Source organism: Poecilia formosa, unplaced genomic scaffold (genome assembly GCF_000485575.1).
Source record: "Poecilia formosa unplaced genomic scaffold, Poecilia_formosa-5.1.2 Scaffold42, whole genome shotgun sequence".
Taxonomy (NCBI): Eukaryota; Metazoa; Chordata; class Actinopteri; order Cyprinodontiformes; family Poeciliidae; genus Poecilia; species Poecilia formosa.
This window is the reverse complement of record NW_006799981.1, coordinates 1,140,240-1,163,726: the sequence shown is the minus strand read 5'-3', so window position 1 is coordinate 1,163,726 and position 23,487 is coordinate 1,140,240. Positions and strand designations below refer to the sequence as shown.

The 23,487-nt window shown below is 39.2% G+C and overlaps 1 protein-coding gene across 4 annotated transcripts in view; it reads left to right on the top strand.

Annotated features, from left to right (window-relative positions):
- Positions 1 to 23,076, top strand: part of ate1 (arginyltransferase 1) — a 54,469-nt gene extending 31,393 nt beyond the window's left edge. For 3 of the 4 annotated variants that reach the window (XM_007551448.2, XM_016671206.1, XM_007551447.2), the window contains 3 exons: positions 298 to 397; positions 17,526 to 17,646; positions 22,487 to 23,076. In XM_007551448.2, coding sequence (XP_007551510.1) covers positions 298 to 397; positions 17,526 to 17,646; positions 22,487 to 22,665 — 400 coding nt within the window. In that variant the 3' untranslated portion in view covers positions 22,666 to 23,076. Of the gene's footprint in view, positions 1 to 297; positions 398 to 17,525; positions 17,647 to 18,023; positions 20,292 to 22,486 lie in introns of those variants that run through there. The other variant, XM_016671207.1, reaches the window with a different exon arrangement.
- The last annotated feature ends 411 nt before the right edge of the window (positions 23,077 to 23,487 follow it).

The window sequence follows — 23,487 nt, the reverse complement described above, 5'->3', positions numbered from 1 at the left end:
AGACAGAAATCAGTAAATACATGAACATGTGCAGGTAACATCATTTATATGTCAACTAAAAATACATGGAACAAGACCTGAGGTGTCCACCTCCATTTATTTTTCTGTTGTCTTGATATCATCTGTTAAAATTTTCAGGTACAAACACATATGAGGGCCATTTTAATTTCATTGAGAAAATATAAATATGAAAAAAATTAAACAACATTTTGTTTAACAAATTAAGATTAATCTCTGTGCAGCGTTTTCCTGCAAAACTGTTTTTACAAACTGTGTTTTTATGTCCCCCCTTTACAGGGAGATTGCTTTCACCAGGAAATTGCAGAAACAGTCCACCAAGCTGTGCTACTACTACCTGGGCTTCTACGTTCACTCCTGCCCCAAGATGCGCTACAAGGTATCTTACACTACTAACATGTACAGTGTTTTCAGAAACTCAAAGCTCCTCACCTCTGAATATGAATCCCTAACCTTGAGCAATTTGTTTCATTTTGTTTTTACCCCCTAGTAAAAAGCACGTCCTTACATTATTGTCCTCTTGTGTTTGTTCACCCCTTCTCGTTTCAGTGACTGTGAGAATCTTTCCTTGCCAGATACATTTCTTATTTAACATCAATACAACAGCTATTTCTGTGACAAAAACAAAAGAACAGCTGATGTCCATGTTCGAGGAGTATGAACCCATTTATAAAAACCGAAAAAGAAACTAATAGATTAAAATGGGTTGCTTTTTCTGTTACAGTTCCTGTAAAAAGTAATCACTCCCTTGGATATCTCCCTTTTTATTGTTGTTACAAATTAATCACGATTAACAAAAATGTTTACTGAATAAGTTAGAAATCACTTATGTAATCTTATTATTTCATGTTGCATATTTTTATTTGTCATCATTTCTGTAGGAATCAGTTTCTACTTTGACATTAAAAGCCAGATTTTGTTGACCATTACTGATTTGTAAAAGCAATAAAAGGGTAAAATATCCAACAGGGTGAATTCATTTGAGGTGCAAAAGGGCTCAAAGAAGAGCCAATCCACACCACACAACTGTTTTGGGAAAATGGCTTTTTTGTACCAATCAACAGACTACTACAACCATGTTTCTCCTCTGAAGCTAACTGTTGTAGCTATGTATGTTAAATTGGGTTTTAGTTCCCAAAGAACTCTAACAGTGTGAGACTTTCAGCCAAATTTTCTGGGAAAATCCCAAAACGTGACTCAAAATTTCTGACATTGTCATTTAAAATCTGCAATCCATATTTTTATTCAGGGAAGCATTGTTGTACATTATTCAGATAATCACTATTCATTCCTTTTGCTTTTATTCATTCACACCGTCCTCGGTTTCTACGTTAGATGTTCCCAGAGATTGTTCCTGGGAGACTGACGTGCTGTTGAAGATTATGGCAAACCGCCATATCTTTTTATCTTTCATCTTGCTTTGGGTTTGCTTCACGCGTTGCTCAATTTCTCAGTTTGACAGTGTGTGCAAGGAATGCACATGAGTGTGTTGTGTTTGCGTCTGTGTGTTGAATCTTGATCACAATGTTTGTCTGAGAACTTGCGCTGTTACCACAGCACCTCACCCTCTCACACTGGCATTTACTACCCCTCCCCCATATCTTTTCTTGTGTGTTTGTCATTGCAGTGTCTAGCTCACAACCTCCCCACTTCTTCCTATTTTACTCTTGGGGAGGGAACACAGAACAAGGGTGAGAAGGTTGCCCATTTCCCACCTTTAGACTCTCGCAGTCCCACAGAAAAGCACCCACGCTCAAACATGCTCCCAGCAACATGCACAGTGTGTTGCTCCTCTGTCTGATTTGCATATATTCAGTTCATTAATGCACCGACATACTGGGACATTGTTTGACTCTTTTAAGACTTCTTTGGTGTTGTGTTGGAGGTTTACTGGTTTTGGGATCTCACGCTTGCTTCCAGTCTCTTTAGTGGCCAAGTTATAAGCACTTGAACCCTAGTGGGCACCACTCAACCTATTCCAACACCATTCCACTACTTGTGGGTCCCTCTTGTTTCAGTCATGGCTGTTTTTATACTTCCGACATTTCTGGAAGAAGATAGTTGTAAAGAAATGTTTGGATTAAAGTGCTTTATATAAGGAAAACATCAATAGTGCACAAAAGAAAAACAGTTTGAACAAAAGGTTATAATAGTGACTCTTTGCTAGACGAGCGAACAATAATTCCTGTTTTTCTGAAATGCTTGAACCTTGGACTGACCATCTTCTTAATTTTGTGTTTGTGGAGTTTCTACAGCGTTCCAAGATGTCCTAAAATTCTAAAATTTGAGCAGATTTTAAATACTACAGGTTTCCTTTGAAGGACGAGGTTCACATTTCATCTTTCATTTACCATGTTTTAATAAGTATGGACAAAAGAAGAGAAAGTTTAATTTAGAAACATGTTGATGACTTTCCAGACTTGAATCCTTCTTCTGTTGTTCTTCTCCAACTAGTGGAAAGGTCTGCAATCTGCGGACTTTAGGCCCTACCCTGTGGGTCAAAATAACTCTGGCCAAAAAAGTTAAAGAATTTAACAATATTTTTAAATATCTGCATGGTTTTAAAATGCTTGCATTAGCAGTGTTTTCCTGTTATTTTCATGCATATATGCATTACATTTTTGCAAAAAATGAAACCAATAGCGTATGAGGAATATTCATTTTTCTCTTAACAGGTTACAAACCTTGTGCTTTTTTTTCCTAGTATTATTTTCTATAAAAAAAAAATAATGTCCCATTGAAGAAAATGTATTAAATCTAAAAACAGAAAAATAAAATGCTTTAGTTGCTAGATTGTATCTTGAAAATCATTATTTGGAAACATGTATCCCTATTTAAAATATTGAAAATCAAAAATATTTTTGTTACTGTGAGGAATGAAACGTTTGTGTGGGAGGTTTTCTTCTCTTTTTTTGGCACCTTTCAATATCTAGAAACAGTTTTACACATTCTTCATTATACCTTAACCACTAGAACAGAGACTCTTTCTGATCAGGACATTTCATACTTCTCAAGGCCTCCTCATAGATCCCATCTACTGCGGCATAATTATTAGATACCACACAAGAGGAAAGTCCTTCAGGTTCCTGTAGACACATAATTTTTGTCCAAAAGAAGCTGCAAAAGCTCCCAAACCAGAGCTGCAAGAACAGAATGATCTTATGTTATTCTTGCAACCGTGGGAGAGAAAACACATTTCTTACAAAGTACATATTGGAGTGTAATCATCAAAAATAGTCCAGCAACTTGTATATTTTGAGTCTGGTGTGCATAAAGTCTTGGATACTAAAAGCTTTCTTGCCCAGTCTCTTATCCCACTATATCTGTTATATGTCTGCATACTTTCTGTCTGCGTGATTGTGCTACCCATTTAAAGTTAAAAATCTCAATTTCTGTTATTGTTACTCTTGAGCTGTTAATTTGGAGGAGAATCCTTTTGGCTGGGTTGTGTGACCAGGGAGACGGCCCCAGGCAAGATGATCTTGTAAGCACTGCCAACGGCAGGACGTGGTCCTGTAGGGAAGCCTTAAAGGGCCCTCGGAAGACTTGAAGTACAGCCAGAAGCTGGGAGGACGCCTGGCTGGTGTCAGACACTCTCCTTTGTTCCTAAAGCTGGGACTGAACGTCCCACAGAGTCTCACTGGTTTGGCTGGCGGTTCAGGGTTTGACGTGATATTCTGCCCCTGGCTTCTGTCCCTGGGCCATTTGCCCTCCCTGGCCTTCGGATGTTGAGCTGCCTGTGAGGAGCAGAAGGTGAAACTGTTGGAGTCTAAATGTGTGCAGAGGTCTTGGCCCTTTGGTCATTTTTCTTTCACATGAAGCCTCACATGTTAAAGCTAACAGTGAGTCTTATGGCTTTACACAGACAGAGACCTCATCGCCGTGAATTCTCTGGACTTATCTCAGCCCTTCATGTTACTATAGATATTTCTGTACAGATCATGACCAAATGCAAGCTGAGTCTGAAAGTGTAAGTGATAAGTATGCAAACCTTTCTTTATTGGATATTTATGGACTAGAAAGTATTTTCCATACGGGGAATTTCTGGATTTTGCTCATTTTTAAGGTGTTTAAAGTTGTTGAGGTCGGCTTTGTAATTTATTCATATATATATATAATCTTAACTCGTACAGCACTTTCATTTGCACAACAATTTAGTCTTTCTATAAAAACAATTATAATCATTGTGTTTTAATATTTTATAAATTATTTAATTGTAAGTAATTAAATAATCATTGAATGATTGAACTTGAATAATTAAATAATTATAATTAAGAAATATTTCAACAGTATTTGTTCTCTATCATTATGGCTGTTAATATTATATTCATTTAGGTTTCTAATGAATATCATTGTCTTTCTCCTGGAGTGTAGAAAAAAGAAAACGGATAAAAACATGGCAAAAACCCTAGTTTACATGCAGTTATTCACTACGTCGCACATCTTCAGTGAAATTGAAAATCAAGAATTGGTTGCAGTTGTTTATATTCATGGTGGATTTCTTATGCAAAGTGTCATAAATTATTCACACATGCTTATATGTATGCATACATCCTCACTAATTTTGGTGTAAGCCTCTCTTAGCAAGTTGCTCTTCAACCAACATTTTGCAGTCATCAATAAGCTTCTTGCATAATGTGGCTGAATGTTGGACCACTGTTACTGACAGGTTTGTTACAACTTATATAAATCTGCTGATTGACTCAGCGTTTAAGGATATCCTACATTTTTTTAGTATAAAGTAGCTAGTTCAATCGGGTATTTCCAAAAGCTAAATCTTGGTTATCGGTTAAATCTTGGTTAACACATCAAACATGTTTTATTTATTAAAACATGTTTGATGTGTTATGGGGACCATTATCTGCTGGAACACCCAGTTTTCCATTCAAACATTCTTAAGCTATCATTTCATTATGCAAATCCAATTTATGTTGATTCATTTAAAAAAAGAGCTTTTACTTTGAAGGCATTGTCTTTTGTTTCCTGTTTCATAAGCTATGAAAGCACCAATTCTGATAAACATGCCTAGTCCGCCCAGAAGATTTCTCCCCAGAAAGAACTTTCTTGTCATGGCAGATGCTAATTTCTGATGAGCTTATAGACGTTTTATTTCATCATTTGGTCAACATCCTGTCAGTTTATGGTGACTTGAAACCAGTGTTGTCGCTCCGCCCACATGCATAAGTGTGTAGGCTACCAAGTGAAGGGGACACGCGCAAAAGAACAGGCTCATAAAAAAAATAATTACTCATAATAATATTAAAATAATGAAATGCTTCATATGTTATTTAAATAAAAACATATGAAGCATTTCAGTCGATAACTATAAATGATCACGCTCTCTCTCTTCCCCTCTCTCCATCCATCCATCACTCTGTTGTCCTCTGCACAGTGTTTTGCGCTGAGACTGCGTTCAGGGCAGCTGTGTGCGACTCATTTTAGGCAGCAGCTGGGACTGAGAGAAGCGGGATGAATCTACGTTATTTTACTATTGTAGACAGATCCAAACACGGCAAAGCATTAGTTTGCATGCAGTTATTCACTACTGAAGCAACACTAAACTGTTCTGTACAAATGAAAAATGATAAATGCAAAGCAACAAAGACATGAGAAATGATTTCTTGTTTAGTCGGTTACATCTGTCCTGCTTCAAAAGTGATTTACTTTAGGCAGGAGTGTTAGTTCATCTAAAATATGTGTTTGACTTGATGTGAAAACGTTCTGCAGACTGAGGACGTTCTGGTTTCAATTAGCTAGTCCTAATTAATCTCCCTCAAGAAAACAAAACTTGTCAGGATTAAAAAAGCATTTGTGCTTCAGGTGGCCAAAAAGCTACCAGAGGTCCTGCTTGAAACTCGCTTTTCTATCCATGATGAGCGTAACCTTCTGGCTGCTGAGGTATTGCATTTAAATCTGAATAAGCAAGACTTTAAAGTGAGCAAATGAAGCATTCAAATACTTCCGTTGACAATCTGCTCTGGATCTTAATGTTTTGAGGCCTGTTCAAGGGGGAGGCACGCCTGCACCTCACTCTAACGCTGTTCTAACCTCTTGGTGCTGGAGTAACAGTAACATCAAGTGGGTCTTGCTATTATTGTTCAGTGGAAGAATGTCTTGCTCTGAGCTCAGGAAACCATAAAATTTTCCACAGAGGACACAAAGAAAGGAGGAGTTGGTAAAATGAGTGAAAAAAGGAGGAAGAGGGTTGATGAAGGGGGAGAAAAAAAAGTGACAAGATGTGGGCCAAATGAGAAAAGGAGGCAGGATGAAAAAGAGTATTCGTTTTCCGGCGGTGCTTTACAGACTTTTAAAGAACTTCTTTTTGCAGCAGCTGCACCTCCGTTTCCTTTCAGTCCAACTCCTCCTTACCCACAAATAACAAACGCTGTCAGAGAAGCTGGTCGGTTTTCCAGAGCCAGCCAACACTTTTCCACATGGCCAAAGCTTGTGAATAAAGAGGACCCAAAATTAATCCATCCAGGTGTCAGTGGCTGTGTGGAAGAGTGCATTAGGTTACAACTGAAGGAATTTGGATGTGGTTTCAGGCCCTCTGCAGTGCTAATGTTTGTCTCAATCAGTGAATGCCTGCAGGCTTTTGTCACCTGTTGCACCTACTACCTTGTGCTTAGGACATAAATTAGAGAAGATGTACTAGAAACTTTTTTTTTTTTTTTTAGGCTATGCACACATAAACTCATGTCCAGATGTTTGCATTTAGTTCTCATTGAGTCAAAACATTTTCCTCTTCAATCTTTGCTCATTCCTTGTAGTTTTTCCAGATAGTTCTCAATAAGAAGTTTGTTCATTTAATGAATGAACTTTCAGACAGGCTTTCTGTGTGTTCTCGTTAATCGTGGCGGGTTGTGACACGCTAAAAGGCTGTCATGATTCTACGTGCGTGCTATTTTCACTCAAGGAGCCATAAACAGACAGCGTGTTATGTGTACGTGTGTGACCTCACATTTACTGCGTCACTTGTTGAACATCTGGGTATACTGGGAGTGACATAGTTAATCTGATGCATGTAGACACCCTCATCTCTGTAAGCAACTGCTTTTTCCTCTTAGATTAGTATTTTTCCAGAGGGTAAGCATATCTCTCGATTTTATTTTATTTTCTGTTTATGCATGATCCTGAAAATCTGTTCTTACTCACTCAGTCACATTAAAACAAACAAAAAAATCTACACATTTTATTGGGATTTGCTGTAGCAAATCAGAAAACTAGAAGTGAAACTAGCTTTAATGGTTTTAATTTATAGTTTTAATTATTGTTTTATTTGAAAACAAATACAAATCTTAAAAGGTGTGACCTGCATTTTCCCATGAGTCCATCCTGCATAAACATCTGGAGTTACAACTGCACATGTTTTGGAGGATCTCTCTACCAGCTTTGAACGTTTACAGACTGAAATTTTTGCCCAGATCGGAAGCGGACCGTCTCTGTGTAATCTTTGCTTTTCAAGTCTTTCCACAGATTCTCAACTAGACTCAGCTTTTGACTTTGACTGGGCAATTCTGACACATTAGATATAAACCTCTTCATTGTAGCTCTGGCTGTATGTCTCAAGTCTCTTTCAACCTCCATCAGGTTTACTTTCTTGTTTTTAGCTACATTTATCTGACCAGTTTCTCTTCCCCTGCTGTGTCCACATATCATGATGCTGCCACCACCATGTTTCAGTTTCTTTTCACAGAACTTTCTTTCAATTCCGTTTCTTTTTTGTTTGTTTTTGAGACTTTTCGATAAAGATCAGATTTGTGGAACACTGCAGTTTTGCACTTGTTTTTTAAGGGGTATCAGAGTAAATGGGGGGTGGATGCAAATGTACATTACACTTTTTATATTTTTGAAACCACATAGGATTTTACTCCTTAATTGTGCTCTACTTTGAGTTGGTACTGCATGAAATTTCAATAAAAGACTTTGAAGTTTGTGGGTTCAAAGTGGAAAAATTGCAAGAGGCTTTAAAGGTGTATGAAGTCGTTCATATCTTGACGACCTGCATCGATAAGGTTTACATTGAGCAGCGGCGTTCGTGTGGAACTGATGGATTTCACAGATGCTGCTGGTCCAGACACAGGACAACCACACCCCCCAACCCCCTTGTTTTTTCTGCCTTTTTCTGTTTCTGTTCTTCTTTCAGCAACTGTTCAAAACCAGCCGCATATATGCCGGTTGGGATGACAGATTAATAGTGTCTGAAGAAACTTCCAGCTGATTCCATTCCGAGATAAAAACAGGAAGTAAAACTTCGTTCTTCATTTATTCCAATGTTGTTATAAGCCTGACGGGCAGGAGCAGTTTTTAATTCTAGGGTTGTTGGTGATCCCATTTCTTTAAACATTATTTCAGATCGAGGTGGTACGTTATAAAGGTACTGTGGTCAGTTCAGTTCAACATGGAATTACCCTGATATAGGCTCCTTTTTCTTGTGCTTGGTTGAAGCTGCAATTATCTTGACTTTTAAAAGATAATTTGTCGTATTTTCCCCTTCAGCAGTTCAGGTAAAGTCCCGTGCTCCCTCAAAATAACATCAAACCTCAACCTAGACCATTTTCAACCCTAAAGTTTCCAGCTTTCTCCCCTCCCCCCGTTTCAAAATTGAGCCTTTTCGAACTGAAGTGTTGTTGTTTGATTTAGCTCGACAGGAGACCACCATCAGTGCGCAACTCAGCAGAAACATTTGTTTAAGCTTTTTAAAAAAATGCCTCTGCTCTTTTATGCCCCATCATCTCCACCCCACCCTTTCGGTCTCGCCACGATTGTGTTTTTAACAAATCATTAGCAGGTTGCAGCGGAGCCGGGCAGCGGCCGGCGCTTGGCACCTCCTACGAGGGGCGCTGACGGGGTTAGGTTCTGAGGCGGCAGAGTTCAGCGGGTCGGGTCAGACGGTCCATTCTGACTGGTGGTGGCGGGACGAAGATGCGGAACGTCGGGTGGTGGGAGGGTAAGAGTGAGGGGGAGGTTTGAGGGTCATAAGGTCAAAAATGAGAGTTTGGAGTGTGTGTCATGCTGAGCAGATCCAGAGCCCTCTAGCTGGCAGTTCGAGGTGTTTGCATTGCCATTAGCTTCACCTCTATTTATTTTCAAACCCGCTGCAGCTGCGCCACTTTGTCTGAAATGCCTCTTTGGGAATCCATCTAGATCTTCGATAAGCTCCACAAGAGACAATGAGCTGCTCTCATAAACGCTGTTAGACATGTTAGACTTTCTGTGGACTGTGGTTTTAGGTTTGGCTTTATAATAAGATGTCTGTGGTGGAGTTTTAAGACTGAGATTAGAGTTGCAGTTCTGGCAGCAAGTCAGAGAGTTGTGGTCTGTGTCAGAAAGGTGTAACAGCTCCCCTTCACCATGAAAAACCAGAGGAGATAAAGAGATAAAAGGTACCCGGTCTTGGAGCTGATGCCCATAAAAAGCGCTGCCATTGGTTCTCAGGGCCCACTCGAAATGCGATCCTGTAAAAATATTTTCTCCTCATTAACCTGTCAGCCATGGAGCCATGACGCTTAGCCAGGCACAGGAGTGCTGGGCAGAGTGGGCTGGGTGGAAGGAGTTGTGGCGGTTGTCTAGAGGCCCAAAGGGGGGGAAACCTACCAGTCTGTGTGCTTTATTTGAAGGTCGTGCTGTGGTGATGTGTTGAGTAGGGTGAAAAGGCCTCAGTGGGCCCCAAGTGTTTAAACAGCAGCAGTTTGCATAAATCCTGCCAGACATTTTGAGGATCCTCTCTCTCACACAAATTCATATTAGTGCTGCACCTTTGAAAGCTCCCATTGAATCTTTTAGATTGTGTTACATTACAGCAACAAACTTTAGTTTAGTTTCTGTGGAGTTTATTAAATAGACCAGAGGTGCCTGAGTTCAGTTCTCAGCAGCTACTGTCCTGCAACTTTTAGACGCATACCTTCTCCCACACACCTGAATCAAATGGTTGAATTCCCTCATTGGCATGTTTTAGCTCTTATAACGCTAAAGCATGGAGAAGAGATGCAGGATGGAGCAACACAAATTGGTGTGCAATTGTGAAGAAGATGGTGTATGGTTTTCAGATTTCTCTACCAATCAAAAACGTATGTTGTGCTCTTGTTTTCATCCCCTTTTACTGTGATGCTCCTAAATTAAATCCACTTCAACAAGCTGCATTCAGAAACAAGAGGAGGAGAAGCAGGATTAGTGGATAATATAATTGAAAGCTTTAAACGGCTCACAGAGCTCAGTTTAAAGTTTGCCTAGCGCCATTCAGAGGACACTAAATGTAGACGAAGGTGTTCAACCAAAATCATTCTTTTCATGAGGATGGTGATGTGAGTGAACAGAGAAGCTGATGGGGTTTAGTCTTGAGAGTGGGATAGAGATTCATCTTCCAGAAGGACAATCTGGAAACATGTGAAAATGGCCAAGTCAAAGTTTAGAAAGACTGTAGCAAGAAAAGATTAGCTCAGGGAGGCAGGATCCATATACCCACTGCTCCATTTTCCCTCTGTTTTATGGCATTCTTTTGTTTTTTACTGTATGATATTCTGTTGAATGATGTTTTAAATGTTTTCTGAACGGGTCCTTGTTGAAAGTAAGAATTTGTTTTCAATCAACTTACCTTGTTAAATAAAGGGTTCATGTATTTATTTGTTGAACATTTTGACTGAGAAGCATTTCCTTCCGCTACACAACCATGCACTCCTTTTGTGTTGGTTTAATACATGAAATCCCAGTAAAATGCATTGCAGTGTGGGTTTTCATATCTTTACTGAAGGGCTTACTGCGTCTGTCTGAAGTGAAATCTCGTTTGTTTGGACTTGTCTGTCTTTGCTGATCGTTCATCTGCTCAGGCCTCTGTTCTGTTTGTCTTGCTGCGTCTGTGAGCTGCACCGTTTACGTGTGTCCATCAGCAGCCAGAGGCCATGCAGCTAGTCCCCCACCCACCCACTCTATTCTGGCAGAATGTAGGTGTGTCAACATGTTCAGGCTGATAAAGGGAGTGCATTGTGAGAGCTGTAGGTTCAGGAGAGAGTGTGGTTGTTGGGATCAGGGCCTGTGTTTATTGGTTTTTGACAGAGATTGGCTCAGTTTGACCCCGGGTCAGTGTGCCGGCCTGGGCCAGAGCAGGTTAGATCTGCCTGGCTTTGGGCCACACTAGGCCTCTTTGTGTTCTCTCTGAGTTCAGGTCTGTCCTGGGAGACGGCCAGCTGAACAACATGATGTAGTAAGATCACAAATGTGGCATGCTGACCTCGACTTCAGCTTGGGTCAAATGATAATTACTTTCTCTGAGAACTTGACCAACAGCTTATCCCTTTCATTATTGTCCTCATGCTTCATTTGCTTTATTATACAAAAAAAAAACAACAACAAAAAAACTTAATTTGGTTGAGGGGGGGTTGCACTGTTGGTGCTAAAAACAAACAGAGCAAAGTTGAACTTTTTTCTATTTTGCAATACACTCTTGGTACTTTATTTGCTGAATTAGTTCTTTCAGTTTTACCAACAGATGTTTTTTTCTTAAAGGGGTTTGAGCTGATTTTTTTTTTTATATTCTGATTTCAAACTCTGTATTCAGTGCACGACTCATATAAATAGTAATATCACAGCTATAACAGGGAGGTAGATCTTTGTATAAAATTTTAAACAATGCTGATGGACACTAGGAAACACATTGGCTGCACTGTTGCCTTGCAGGAAGAAGGTCGTGGGTTTGTATCCAAGCTTGGCTTCTTTCTACATAGAGTTAGCATGCACTTCCTCTAGCTCTCACCTGATGACCACTGCAGGTAGGTACCAGCCTCCCTGGAGCCCTACAAGAATAAGCTGATATAGACAGCTTATTCTTGCTGTAAATTCATCTATTTTCCTCCTGTCCATTAAACCTGAAATATCCTCACTTGGTTAAGATGCTGATATTCTGCCTGTGATCCTGAGTGTTTAACTAGAGTGCCGTTTGATATTTATAACAATAAAACAACACATTTCTCTAAAGTAAATGTATAAATAATGACTTTTTCCAAAAACATTTTTAGAAAAGTTGAAATTAAAATTAATTCTGTGGGTAACACCAAAAAGCTGTTCATTTTTAAGATGAATACATCTTCAATATAAGGAAACTGAAATACAAGTGTGCATCAGTGATTACTCCTCATTTTTGTTGACTCGAACGTTTAGCTGCTTCCGTCTTCTGTGAGCCAATCTAGAGCTGAAGATCAGAAAACTCCATTTCCTAATAATTTCATGGGAAATTACTTGAAATCACCGCTTGGCATCTGGCAGGTGTAAATTGATGAAGAGTCTGTCCAAAATTTCCAATAACAGACGTCTTCTTTTTGTACTCAGACTAAAACTTTAAAAGGACTAATTGGTGAAGGGAGGAAGCGACCAACACATAGTAGATAATATACTTTGAACTAAATAAACTGGGGTTTTATGGGACATGAGGACTTTTTTTATTTTATTTTTTATTTTAATCTAATAAAAACTTGTTCATGACAAGCTGAAGGTCTGAAAGAGATTCCTAACTGATCCATAGACCAAACTAATTTTCAGCCTCTTAAGTTTTGAGGTGGAATTTAAAGAAGAAGGCAAAAAATGCGTGCGTTTTCACGACGCTTCCTTGGCTGTACTCTTATTTATGGGTCTGATTAATTGCTTTTTTCATGAATTGGAACTATAAGCCTCGGGCGTAGTTCCCCATTTTACCAAGGGCGAAAGCATGACAGAAGTGGGTTGATGGAAAACACAACAGAAGGGAGGAGCAAAAGGGACAGTGGAGGTTTTGATTTGATAATAAATTTCTCTCTGACAACAGGGCCTCTGCTGTCTTTATGTGTGGTCTGAAAAGAGTGAGTGGGGAGCGATCATACATCTGCACAGCATTGTGTAACTGTTTATCAAGCCCTCCACGTGTTTATTTAGTTCAGATGATTGAGGTTGTGTAATTGTTTACACCGGGGCAGCTTCTTTTTCAAATGAAGTTGAGTAATTTTACTCTCTTGTAAAAAGTTTAGTTCACTGGAAAATCTACCCTGAAGTAGACTGCTTTCCTGTAAACACTGACCCTTTGCTTACTCACTGACAACCACACAGCCAAACATCACACGCAGTGCCTTGCAAATCTAAAGATTAAAGTGTCTGCTATTGCCTCTTTGCAAAATGGTTCAAACTCCAACAGATTGGTTGGAGAGCAATCAGAGGTCTTTAATTTTAAAGTTGCTGCATGTTCCCAATTGAATTTAGATCTGGACTTTGACTAGACCGTTCTAACACATGAATACATTTGCATGTCAGCAGCTTAATTGTTCTCCATAATTGCTCAGCAATGTTAGACCCCAGTCTGAAGTTTTCTGCTGCCTCTAACAGCTGTTCTTCCATAATCCCCACAGTATGATTCTGCCAACACCAAGTTTTACATTGTGGATGGTCTTTACGGGTAAATGATGCTTGTAGACTGGAAAGTAAAATTTTGATCTCATCTTATTCCATGTTTGCTGTGACTGCTATGTGGTCTAATAAAACTGCAAACAGAACTTCTTCTACTCTTCCATAAAGACCCAATTTGCAATAAAACAATAAACCGGAGTCTGCAACCTGCAACTCTCCTAGTGGCTCTTATAACTTATGTTAAAACTTATGCTATGATTAAAAACCAATTGGTTTTCAAATATAGATATCAAAACAAATGCAGTTTTGAGACCTTTTTCAGTATTTTAATGGAATAATTGCATTTAACTTTCAGATTGACAGTGAAAGTACCATGGATATTTATTTGATCTTGCCCTCAGATTGGAAACTGTAATTTATTTATTTATTTATTTTTTTTGCATCATATTTGCGCATATATCAATATCCCATAGAAGACAATATAACATTCTCTTTTTACAAATGTTTGTTGTTCTCAATTTTCATTTAAATTAAGAAATTTAAATTTTGTTAAAATTTAACAAAGAATGGAGAGTCTGTGATAGATTGGGCTGTTTGGGGAAATTTCATCAGGAAAGACAGAGAAACCCATAAAACTTTATTCTGGCCTGAAACAATCCTGAAGGTTACTCTTATGAATACAGTTACACTGCAGGTTATCTTCTTATTCATAGAAAGGGAGTCCTTCTATAATTTTTAGGGACTTAAACTTTTGTTTGATTTCGCATACACTCAGTTATAGCATTTGCAGTGATAAGTCTCTTCACTATCAGCTGTTAAGGTGTGTTAGATTTACACCCTAAAGGTTTAATTTCCAGTTTTCAAACACAGAAAATCAAATGTAGAACTTGCTGAAGGTATTTTAGCTTTTAAATATCTAGGTACTTAAGCCATCTGACTTCATTATCCAATGTGGCTACCAAAGTTTCAAAGAATAGCAAAGTTGCAGAACTAAAGAGTTAAATTATGACACTTTTTCCCCTTTAAAATAGAAACATACATAGATACAATCTTTTTTGCAGACTTTTAGTGTTTGTAACAATAGAATATACGAAATATATTATTTTTCATAGTAGTTGCCACAACAATAAGCAAATCTCTGGAGCATATTCAACTCGAGTGTGATGTCTTTGCCATTACACTGGCTTAAAAAAGACTTGTGTGTGCAGAGCTCTGTCATCATGCATCATCCATGGAAGCAGTGGGGCATGTGTGAATTACAAGGTCTTCATGCCAAATTTGGAAAGCAAGATTTGAGAGTGCAATACAGCGAAGCGCTTCACAAATACAGAGGTAGTACGTTGTTGTTTTTTTTCCCAATGTTTGCAGTCAACTTTCCAGACCACTAAAAGATGGGTCATTTCACTCTGTGCATCTTGTCTCCTTTCAAGTGAGGATTGAGGAATTGTGCCATAATCAGACTCTGTGTATCATTTTGGTTTGGTCCAGCTTTTTTCTCAAAACCTCACGCAATAAACAGAAAGTATAGGCCTGTAAAAATCAGAAAGACTTTTTTATCTATTGTAGAAACACATTGACACAAGTAGGTTAGAGTAAACAAACAAAAACAACACATCTGTGGGATGTTAAGAGCTAGCCTGATTCTGTACTTTTTTCCCATTATTTTCTTGTAAAGGCTATCTCTGTTCCCGTCACATCTTTGTAGTTTCTACTGTAACCCTTTCCTGTTTCTATTTCGCTTTTGCAGAGTTGTAGTCACTTGTAGCAGGAACTGTGTGTCTCATTGTGTTTCTACATGCCGCCAGGTGCGGGTTCTCCGTATAGAGGTATGTCTCCTTGTGTTGAAGGAATCTATAGAAAGGAGGCAGAGTGTGAGAGTGTAAGGGTAATCATGCTGACAGTTGTATAAGAGCCTGGAGCTTGTTGGGACTAGATGAGTGTGTGTGTCTGTTGTAGATGCCATTTGTCATTTGTCTGTTAGCAAAGGCACTTAAACAAGTTATTTCTTATTTTACTTGAGTGAGAATTTCTTCTTTTTCTGACTTCTTTCATCTGCTATCTGGTGCACTGTAATGTTGTTTCCTCATAGGTAGGTGTGTGATGCAGAGAGGAATCCACAGAAGCTGCTATGGTCATATTTTTATCTATTTTCTACTGTAAGCATAATTTTAAATGGTGATTAAAAATATATGATTGTTTGATTCTATTTACTTTGTTTATTTAGTGCCGATTCACAGCAGAGGTTTCAAGTAGGGTTGCGCTGACCGGCTGGACTGCAAATACCATTTTTTTATTTATTTATTTTTATCTAGAAGACAGTATGTGGAGATGGATAAGATGGGGAGATGTGATTGGTTTTACAGTTTTCAGCCAATTTTAAGGAAATCGATGCCGATGCAGGTGCGCTCCTTACTTCTAGCACCTTTTGGGAAAAAAAGAGATCCAGTTTTTATACAGGAGATTGGTTAGATCAGTTGGATAGTGCCTGGAACATTACATCACATGGTGCCAGTTTGTTGGAAAACTGTATTCCAAAAAAGTTGACTTTTCTGTTAACCTTTCCATCCTGTAAGAGGCTTAATTCGTTGCAAGTGAAAACAGGCAGCTTATTCTCTCCCCTCTGACAAATCGGTCACAATAAGAAGGGTTTGTTTATATTATTTCCATTGGTGGTATTTCCTTTGTCTCTATTATTTACAGTTCATTTCGATTACTGTATTTTGTGTTTACTTATTCAGCACTTTCTGACCTCAGCTGTGTATGAAACTCCAGGAACGCTCGAGTCTTTGTCCTACAGTGTGCCGTCATATATAAACTCCAAATATCGTGTGTGTTGAGGCAGCACAGCAGGCCTGCTGCAGGCGCCAGCTTGTTTACAGAGCTCTTTCTGCAGTTTGTATTTGTTTGGAGCCGTGTGATAGAACGCAGGTCTCTGATAATGGAGTCTAATAGACCCTCCTGTGCCTCGTTTCTGTCCGTTCAACCCCTTCACCCTCCCCCCCTTACACTTTGCAGCTGCTTTTGTTCTGCTTGATTTACTTTCCATCCAAAATGTTAGGTCAAATACAGACTTGCATCCATTTAGCAAGCACACATAAGAATAAGCTTGTATGTTTATGTTTCCCACTCAACTTTGTAGACAAAACTCCAGTCAGAGAGAAGGGTAGATATAACAGGGAACAGTACCGGCCCGCTTCTCCCTTCAGAGAAGGGAGACCCCAGGGTCTTCACCTCGACCCTGGGGTCAGTTTACAACTTGTCAAGCCTCGAGTTGTGAAGGGTCATCACTAGAGTTTGTATAAATGGTCTTATCAGTGTTGTAACAAAGGTTTGTCTAACTTTGACCAAGTGTCTCTCAGCTAATGATGCTCAGCAGTCAAGAGTTGTTTAGTACTTTTTATGTAATTATTTAAAAACAGGATGTCTTTGCACTCACTAAAATGTGGCACGTTAAAAACGTTGCTGATTTAAATGTGATTTTTTTTTTCTTTCTGCTAGTCAAAATGGTCTTAAAATGTCTGGAAAAAAGGTGTAATTTCATTTAAGATTTTCTCAGGTGTAGAGATGTATTTAAGACTATAATAAGGTATTTCTTGTTCTTTTGTCTAAATTATGGATGTCTGAAAAACAAGTTCCTTCAGTCATGGATTATTATTAAGCTGCTGTTATGAAAACAAAGCACACATTACTGGGATTTACCATATAAGGTCCGGAGTTTATCTCTTTACACAAAACTATGCTATAACCATCCATTTGGTCATCCATTCATATCTCTATTTGTCTGTTCATACCTTCATTGTTCATTCATCCATCCATCCATCTATCTACTCTTCCACTTGTTTATCCATTTGTCCATCCGACTACCAACCCATCCACCCATTTGTTCATCCATCCACCTCTCCATTCTATCCGTCCATCACGGACAGCCAGACAAGTTTTGATAATGTTCATTCATTCACCTCTCTATCTTGCCATCAGTCCATGTGTCCTCCTCTACCATCCGTCATCTTTCAGTTTCCATTTTAAAAATTTATATAAATACGTATAAATGGTCAAAAATCTTTCTCAGAAATGTCGGAAGGAAAGTGTGCGGGTACAACAGCATGTTGACGTTGGATCTTTGTCTTTTTTTTATTTCTCAGGGACAGTACCGGCCCGCTGACCTCCTCTGCCCAGAATCCTACACTTGGGTTTCTGTGGAGCAATGCATACCGCTGCTCAACAACTCCCGCTATGCTCGATTAAATCAGGACCCTGATGCAGGTACGGCTTTTTCTTGAAGGTGTTTAGTACTATAAGTAACTGAGTCAGTCCTATTCTACATTTGTTCAGTATTATTTTAAAATTAGCAGCCTACCAAGCCACTGATGCTCCTTTTTTGGCAGACCTCAGCAAGTTAGACACACATCTTCTATCTTCTTATGTCTTCACATAAGACAAATTAATCTTCTGTTTTCTGCTTTAATTTGTGCAGTCAGTTTGACAGTGCACTTTTAGAATGACATGAAGTCTGCATTAAATAAATAGTTATTGGAAATGCCAAAAGATTGTTTCTGTGAATGTAAATTGTGGAGAAGCAAGCATGTAACTCTTGTTTCCCTCTCCTTATTAATCCAAATAACAAAATATGTGTCAAACAGGAACGAGCCACCAGTCAGGAGTAAAAGTAAACATGTGGAGACAAGAAGGCAATTGTGAAAGAGATTGGGTCGGATACACATAGTAAACGGTAAAGGACACAATCACAGTTGTATTATTTTAGTGAAGGAAGTGACAGCAAGTAGTGCTAGGAGCTGTTTACTGGCACCAGCAGAAAGAAAACACTCATTCATATTGAGACTGCTTTGAGAAACATTTCCTATGTTTGCTTTTATTAGCTGTACTGACATTTTTCAAGTCATTAAACAGATTCTAACACACAACATAAAACATAACTTATTCCACCAAAAATCCCTTATTTGTTAATTTTATTTTTCTATTTTTATTTCTTTATTTTCTAATTTTATTGTCTTTCTTTTTTATCTTGAAACTATTATTAACATTGTTTCCTTCTTCCCCATTCTGTTTGTGGCTATTATGGAGTTTCTCATTGAGCTGCTGTTAATTTACTTCCTGAAAGTTGTTATAGAGGGCGAAATGTACAGTCTTTCTGCTAGCATTTTGTTAAGATGTTAGTTTTGATTTCTATATAGATTTCAGCAGCAAACAGGATGGTTTTATTGAGCGTTAGGCCTTACTGTTGCAGCCGGTGCGTGAACAAGCCGACTTTGCCTTTCCAGCGCTGTCAGTGTTTTTTTACGTGGTTCCTTTGTCATGGGCAGGTGAGCTGATGTCATCTGGATGTTTTTCTTGCTGCTGAACTGTTTTATTTCATTCTCTGCAGGCATATTACTCATTCCCTTGTTTTTTTATTTTTTTACTGAACTTTCTTGTTCATTTGTGAAGACTTGTGTATTTTAATTTCACTTTATGCAAATTGTTTTGCATTTCAATTGTTAATCTCAGAGATCTGTTGGTGATGTGTGTTTCTTTTATTTATAAAAGTGGCATTTGTTTTGTTCAAATTGTGTAAAAAAAAAAAAAATTATATTGGCATTTAACACAAAATACTGGTGAAAGCTTGATTCCGCTCCTGGTTTTTAAGGAGGAAGGTGAGTCGATGTCGGCTGGGTGTTTTTCCTGCTGCTGAACTGTCTTATTCCATTCTGTGCAGAAAAAAAACACACCATCAGTTAGGCTGAACTGCAAGTCACTGCCTTCTTCATTTACACAACACACAGAACTTTATTGGTGGTCCGGTTGGAGTAACGCTGAGCCCGGCTGTTGCTGACACATTGAGTGTCCCACCGTGTCTGTGACCCCTAGTGGACATCAGTCTGTGCACACATACGTAGACCAAATGTACAGCACATATGTAGCGTCTCTCACACACTCACAATCATTGTTTGTTTGACAGGGAGAGAAGCTGGGCCATCGGCCGTTCAGCAGCATAAACATGGGAGAAAATGTGTCTGTTGTCTTTTGTTTGGCTTTAAATGCAACTAGGAGGTGCCAGACGGGAAACGCAAACAATAAGTGGCAATTTGTGTAATTTCATGCATCGAAATGGTGCATTTACATTCTGCTGGTGCCTTTCACGTTCCTGATTGTAAAACATATCAGTTAGCAACAATCTGATGTACTTTGGTGTTACCTACAGTAAATGACACCTACCTGATGTCACCCACTTCTCTTTCTTCTGCCTCCTGACTCCTCTACTATATTTCTGGCTTATTGCATTCCATATCTTGTCTATCAGTCAGACACTCTCTCTTGTGCCTCACAGTGCTTTCAGCTCCTTACCCTGATGAGTGCTAATGTTCCCAGTCTGAGTGGGAGCTGATGGATTCGCTTCCCTCTTACTGGGCCCTGCAAAGGTTTTCATCCCCCTTGAATATTTTCTTGGATGTTTCGCAAATTTTTGTATGTGCTTTATTTGGATTTTATTTGATAAATGGACAAAAAAAGAAAAAGAAAGAAAAGGGTGTAGTTTGTTTTTTTCAGCCCTCATGTTTGTTGAACCACATTTAGCCACAACTACAGCTGCAGGTCTGCCAGATGTTTAGATAGAGAATGTCTGTAAAACTGTATGTTTAATAGTTGCCCCAATTTCAGTCAGATTTAGGTCTGGACTTTGACTACGACATTCTAACACATGAATTTAATCTAAACCGTTCTGGCTGTGTCTCTGTGGGCATTGTTCTGTAACAAGGTGAATGTCTTACGTTGTTCTTGTTTTAGCCTGACAACTAAAATGTGAGCTGAAATAATCACGCAGACTTTAGTAGATGAAATCCCATGCTGGCAGCAGCTGGAAAGTCATGAAACAGACTCTGCTTTGACAATAAATATGGCGCTGGTTTTAAATGTCAAGATCTCATTGTTTTCCATGGTTTCCCTAGTGCTCTTCTCCTGCTTTGAACACAAGTTCACCTTGATTTTCATAGCAATAATAACAATAAGATCCTTTAAAATTAAAAGAAGTGAGATCAACATTCTTGGTCAAAAACAGATTGAGAGTTTTTCTTTCAGCTGCTAACAGCATTCAAACTTTTGGGTCTCCGCTGTCAAATAATGGACCTCTCATACACAACACTGCCTTCGTGGCCTTTTTCTTTTGAAAAGAAAGTCCCATTTTGGATCTTCAACATTAGGTCACAGGAAGTGGTCATAACCCAATGGCTCTTTGACCCTCATCCGGTGTTAAGAACTTTGGGGATGGAAAGGACGAGAAGGAGAAGCGTGGCGAGGTGTCAGGGCCCCAAACCTCAGCCCTGACCCTCAACACTCCTCTTCCCCCTGACCCTTGAACTCTAGCCTCGAAGGCGCTGCGACCTCAGAACGGCGTGTCACTGAACGTCCGGCTGGCCTGACAGGAACAGGATCTGGATCCGCTCAAAGTGAGGAGCAAAGTGAGGCAGAGGTTGGAGCGAGCGAAGAAGAAAAGGAAAGTTGTTTATGTGAGGAGCGGATGTTTGGCTTTTCTGGAGTAGGAGGGAGAGATGGCCCCTCTGTTCAGTGTTAGTGCTGCGGTTAATGAACCATCTGAAAGCCGCACGCTGCTACCCACTGTGTTCTGCAAAGTCTTCACCTCTTAATATCTCCATCGGGTGAATGAGTGTAACTCCGGTTACTGTTAAAGTGTCCTGTCACTGTGACGAGAAACATAGGGAGGCAAATCACCCTTAGCCTGAGGTGAGTTTAAGTTAGGAAGCATCAGACATTTAAATATTTTCACTCTCATCCCCTCAGCTTACATTAATTCTTCATGGACCAGCATACTGGCGACTGGGGAGTTGCGTAACATCTTTTAAAATCCCTCGTGAGGAAACGTAATGCACCGCTGATTTTCTTCGTCACATTGCTCCACCATTCTTCAATTTCCAGACTCAGCAGTTTTTTCAAGAAGTGGATCGTTAGCTGTATCCCTGCACTCCAGGGAAACACAGCTAATAAATAAAATATGAGTTTCCAGGAGAGTTTTTAAACTCTACCTAAAGGATAAAAACACATTTCTCCTTGCCTTAAGGTAGCTTGCTGTGCTTTGCGGAAGTATTCCAACCCATTCAACCCTTTTTCGCTTAGCTACATTATAACCACAAAGTTTCATATTATTAATAGGGATTTTATAAACCTCTTCCCTCTGATACCAATAAATAAAGGCAGTACACTTGTATGTTAGTTAATGTAAGCATGAATGCAGTTAAGTAATTAAAGTTTATTTACAAAGCACCTTTCACAGACACAGAAGTGTAAGTGCTGTTCAACATAAATTACATTGAAATTGTATGTCGTGAATCAAGTAAAAATTCATTCATAATCGTCTTCACCTCTATTTTACACCACCCAGTGTTTAAACGGTGAAACTCTGAATTACATAAATTAAAAACTTTCCTCTTTGTTTTGACTTCACTAACCTGATGATGTTCCTTATTTGCTCTAATAGACCAAACCATCGGGTCTGAACTTCAGATGTTGAATTGCAAATCTTAAGAGTCGTGTGTTTTAAGTAGCTTAGCAGTTCCAGTGAATAAGAGAAGAAAATGAGTCTGTTTTCTGCTCGTGCTGCACTTTGAGACTGGCATGCGTTCTTCTTACCTGTTGCAGAGTATATTTGAGTTTGGTTGGCTCGCCGGGCGCTCCCTGCTGTGCCCTCCTCCCCCTCCTCTTGGCGCCAGCTGTTAGCGGCTTGGCTCAGCCTCTCTCTCTTGGAGGCAGTCGTTTAAGTGTTTGAGGGTCAACATTTTTCACCTTTTTTTCCATCCGAGTCTCCAGAGAGCAGCTCGTAGCTTCTGGACACACGCAGACAAGGTAGCTGGCAGTGAATGGCACGGGCTCTGTGAGTAACACCAACTAACTATCCGTCTCACGCGCTGACTCAAACCTGAAGGCACAGGGGAGTTAGATTCCCTCCAACAGCTTCTCGGAATAATGAGGCATCCTTGCCAAGGCACTCAGAGGTTAATTCAAATGAGCAGAGAAAAATAAAAACCAAAGTTTATGGGGTTGGATGCGTCCACAGTGGTCCTGATTTTGTTTTTATACGTGCTTTGTTTTTGTCTAGGAGACTCTCAGGCGGTCAAGGATGTGGGCAGAGCGCTGGTGCTGCACAAGCGCACCGTCATGCCCTACATAGTGTACAGCTGCAAATTCAAGGGCCGCAGCGACAAGGCCGAGGTGCAGGAGTACGCCAGCTTGGTCGGTCAGGACTGCGCGGAAAGGATCTTACTCTACCGCTCCTGAACATGGAGCATCGTCCCACTGCCACCTCGCCCTGGAGAATCATCGGTTTCCTCTGTCTCTTAAAGAGCTCCCTGCTGTAGCCTCACTACGCTTGCTTCAACACAATCTACTGTGAGCAGGTACCTAATCATACATACAGCCCAGTCAATAAGAATATCAATGAAAAGCTCATTTAAATCAGAAAGTAGTGTTTTGCAAACAGTGACATTTTGATGATTATGGCTTACAGCTAAAAAAAAAAACATTCTTTAGGAACATTAATTAAACACGAGACAAAAAATGTTAGTGCAGAGGATTCCTATTTCCATATTCCTTTTTTGTTATTTATATGTACATATACATAGCTTTATCTTTCATTCACTTTATGGAAAAATTTCACCCAACAATATTAAAATCTCAAAGATGGATTCATGCATTTTAAGGAAACCTAAAGGATCATTTTGTTTTGTTTGTCTTTTTTTGGCTTCTAGCCCAGTTTAATATCATTGTTTTATCCTGCACCTCTGGTGTTTAAACTGAGCACGAATTTACGGGGTCAGACAATTGTTCTGTTTAAAAACAATCATTTTTAAACAGGACAAATGTATAAAAGTTTACAAACTGTGTCAAAGCATTGAAACGGAGCTGATCTGAGCCAATCCAGATGGCAACAAAAGCAGGGAACAGCTCTTTATCAAGTGTGTTGTTTCAGGATTTGTAAAATATAGAGATAATCAGCCCAGGCTAATGAAAATTATTGAAAATGTTCAATTTTTATTTATTTATTTATTTTTTTTGTGCTTAAATTTTCAGAATTCAAAAGAAATGTGAAAAAGCATGAAT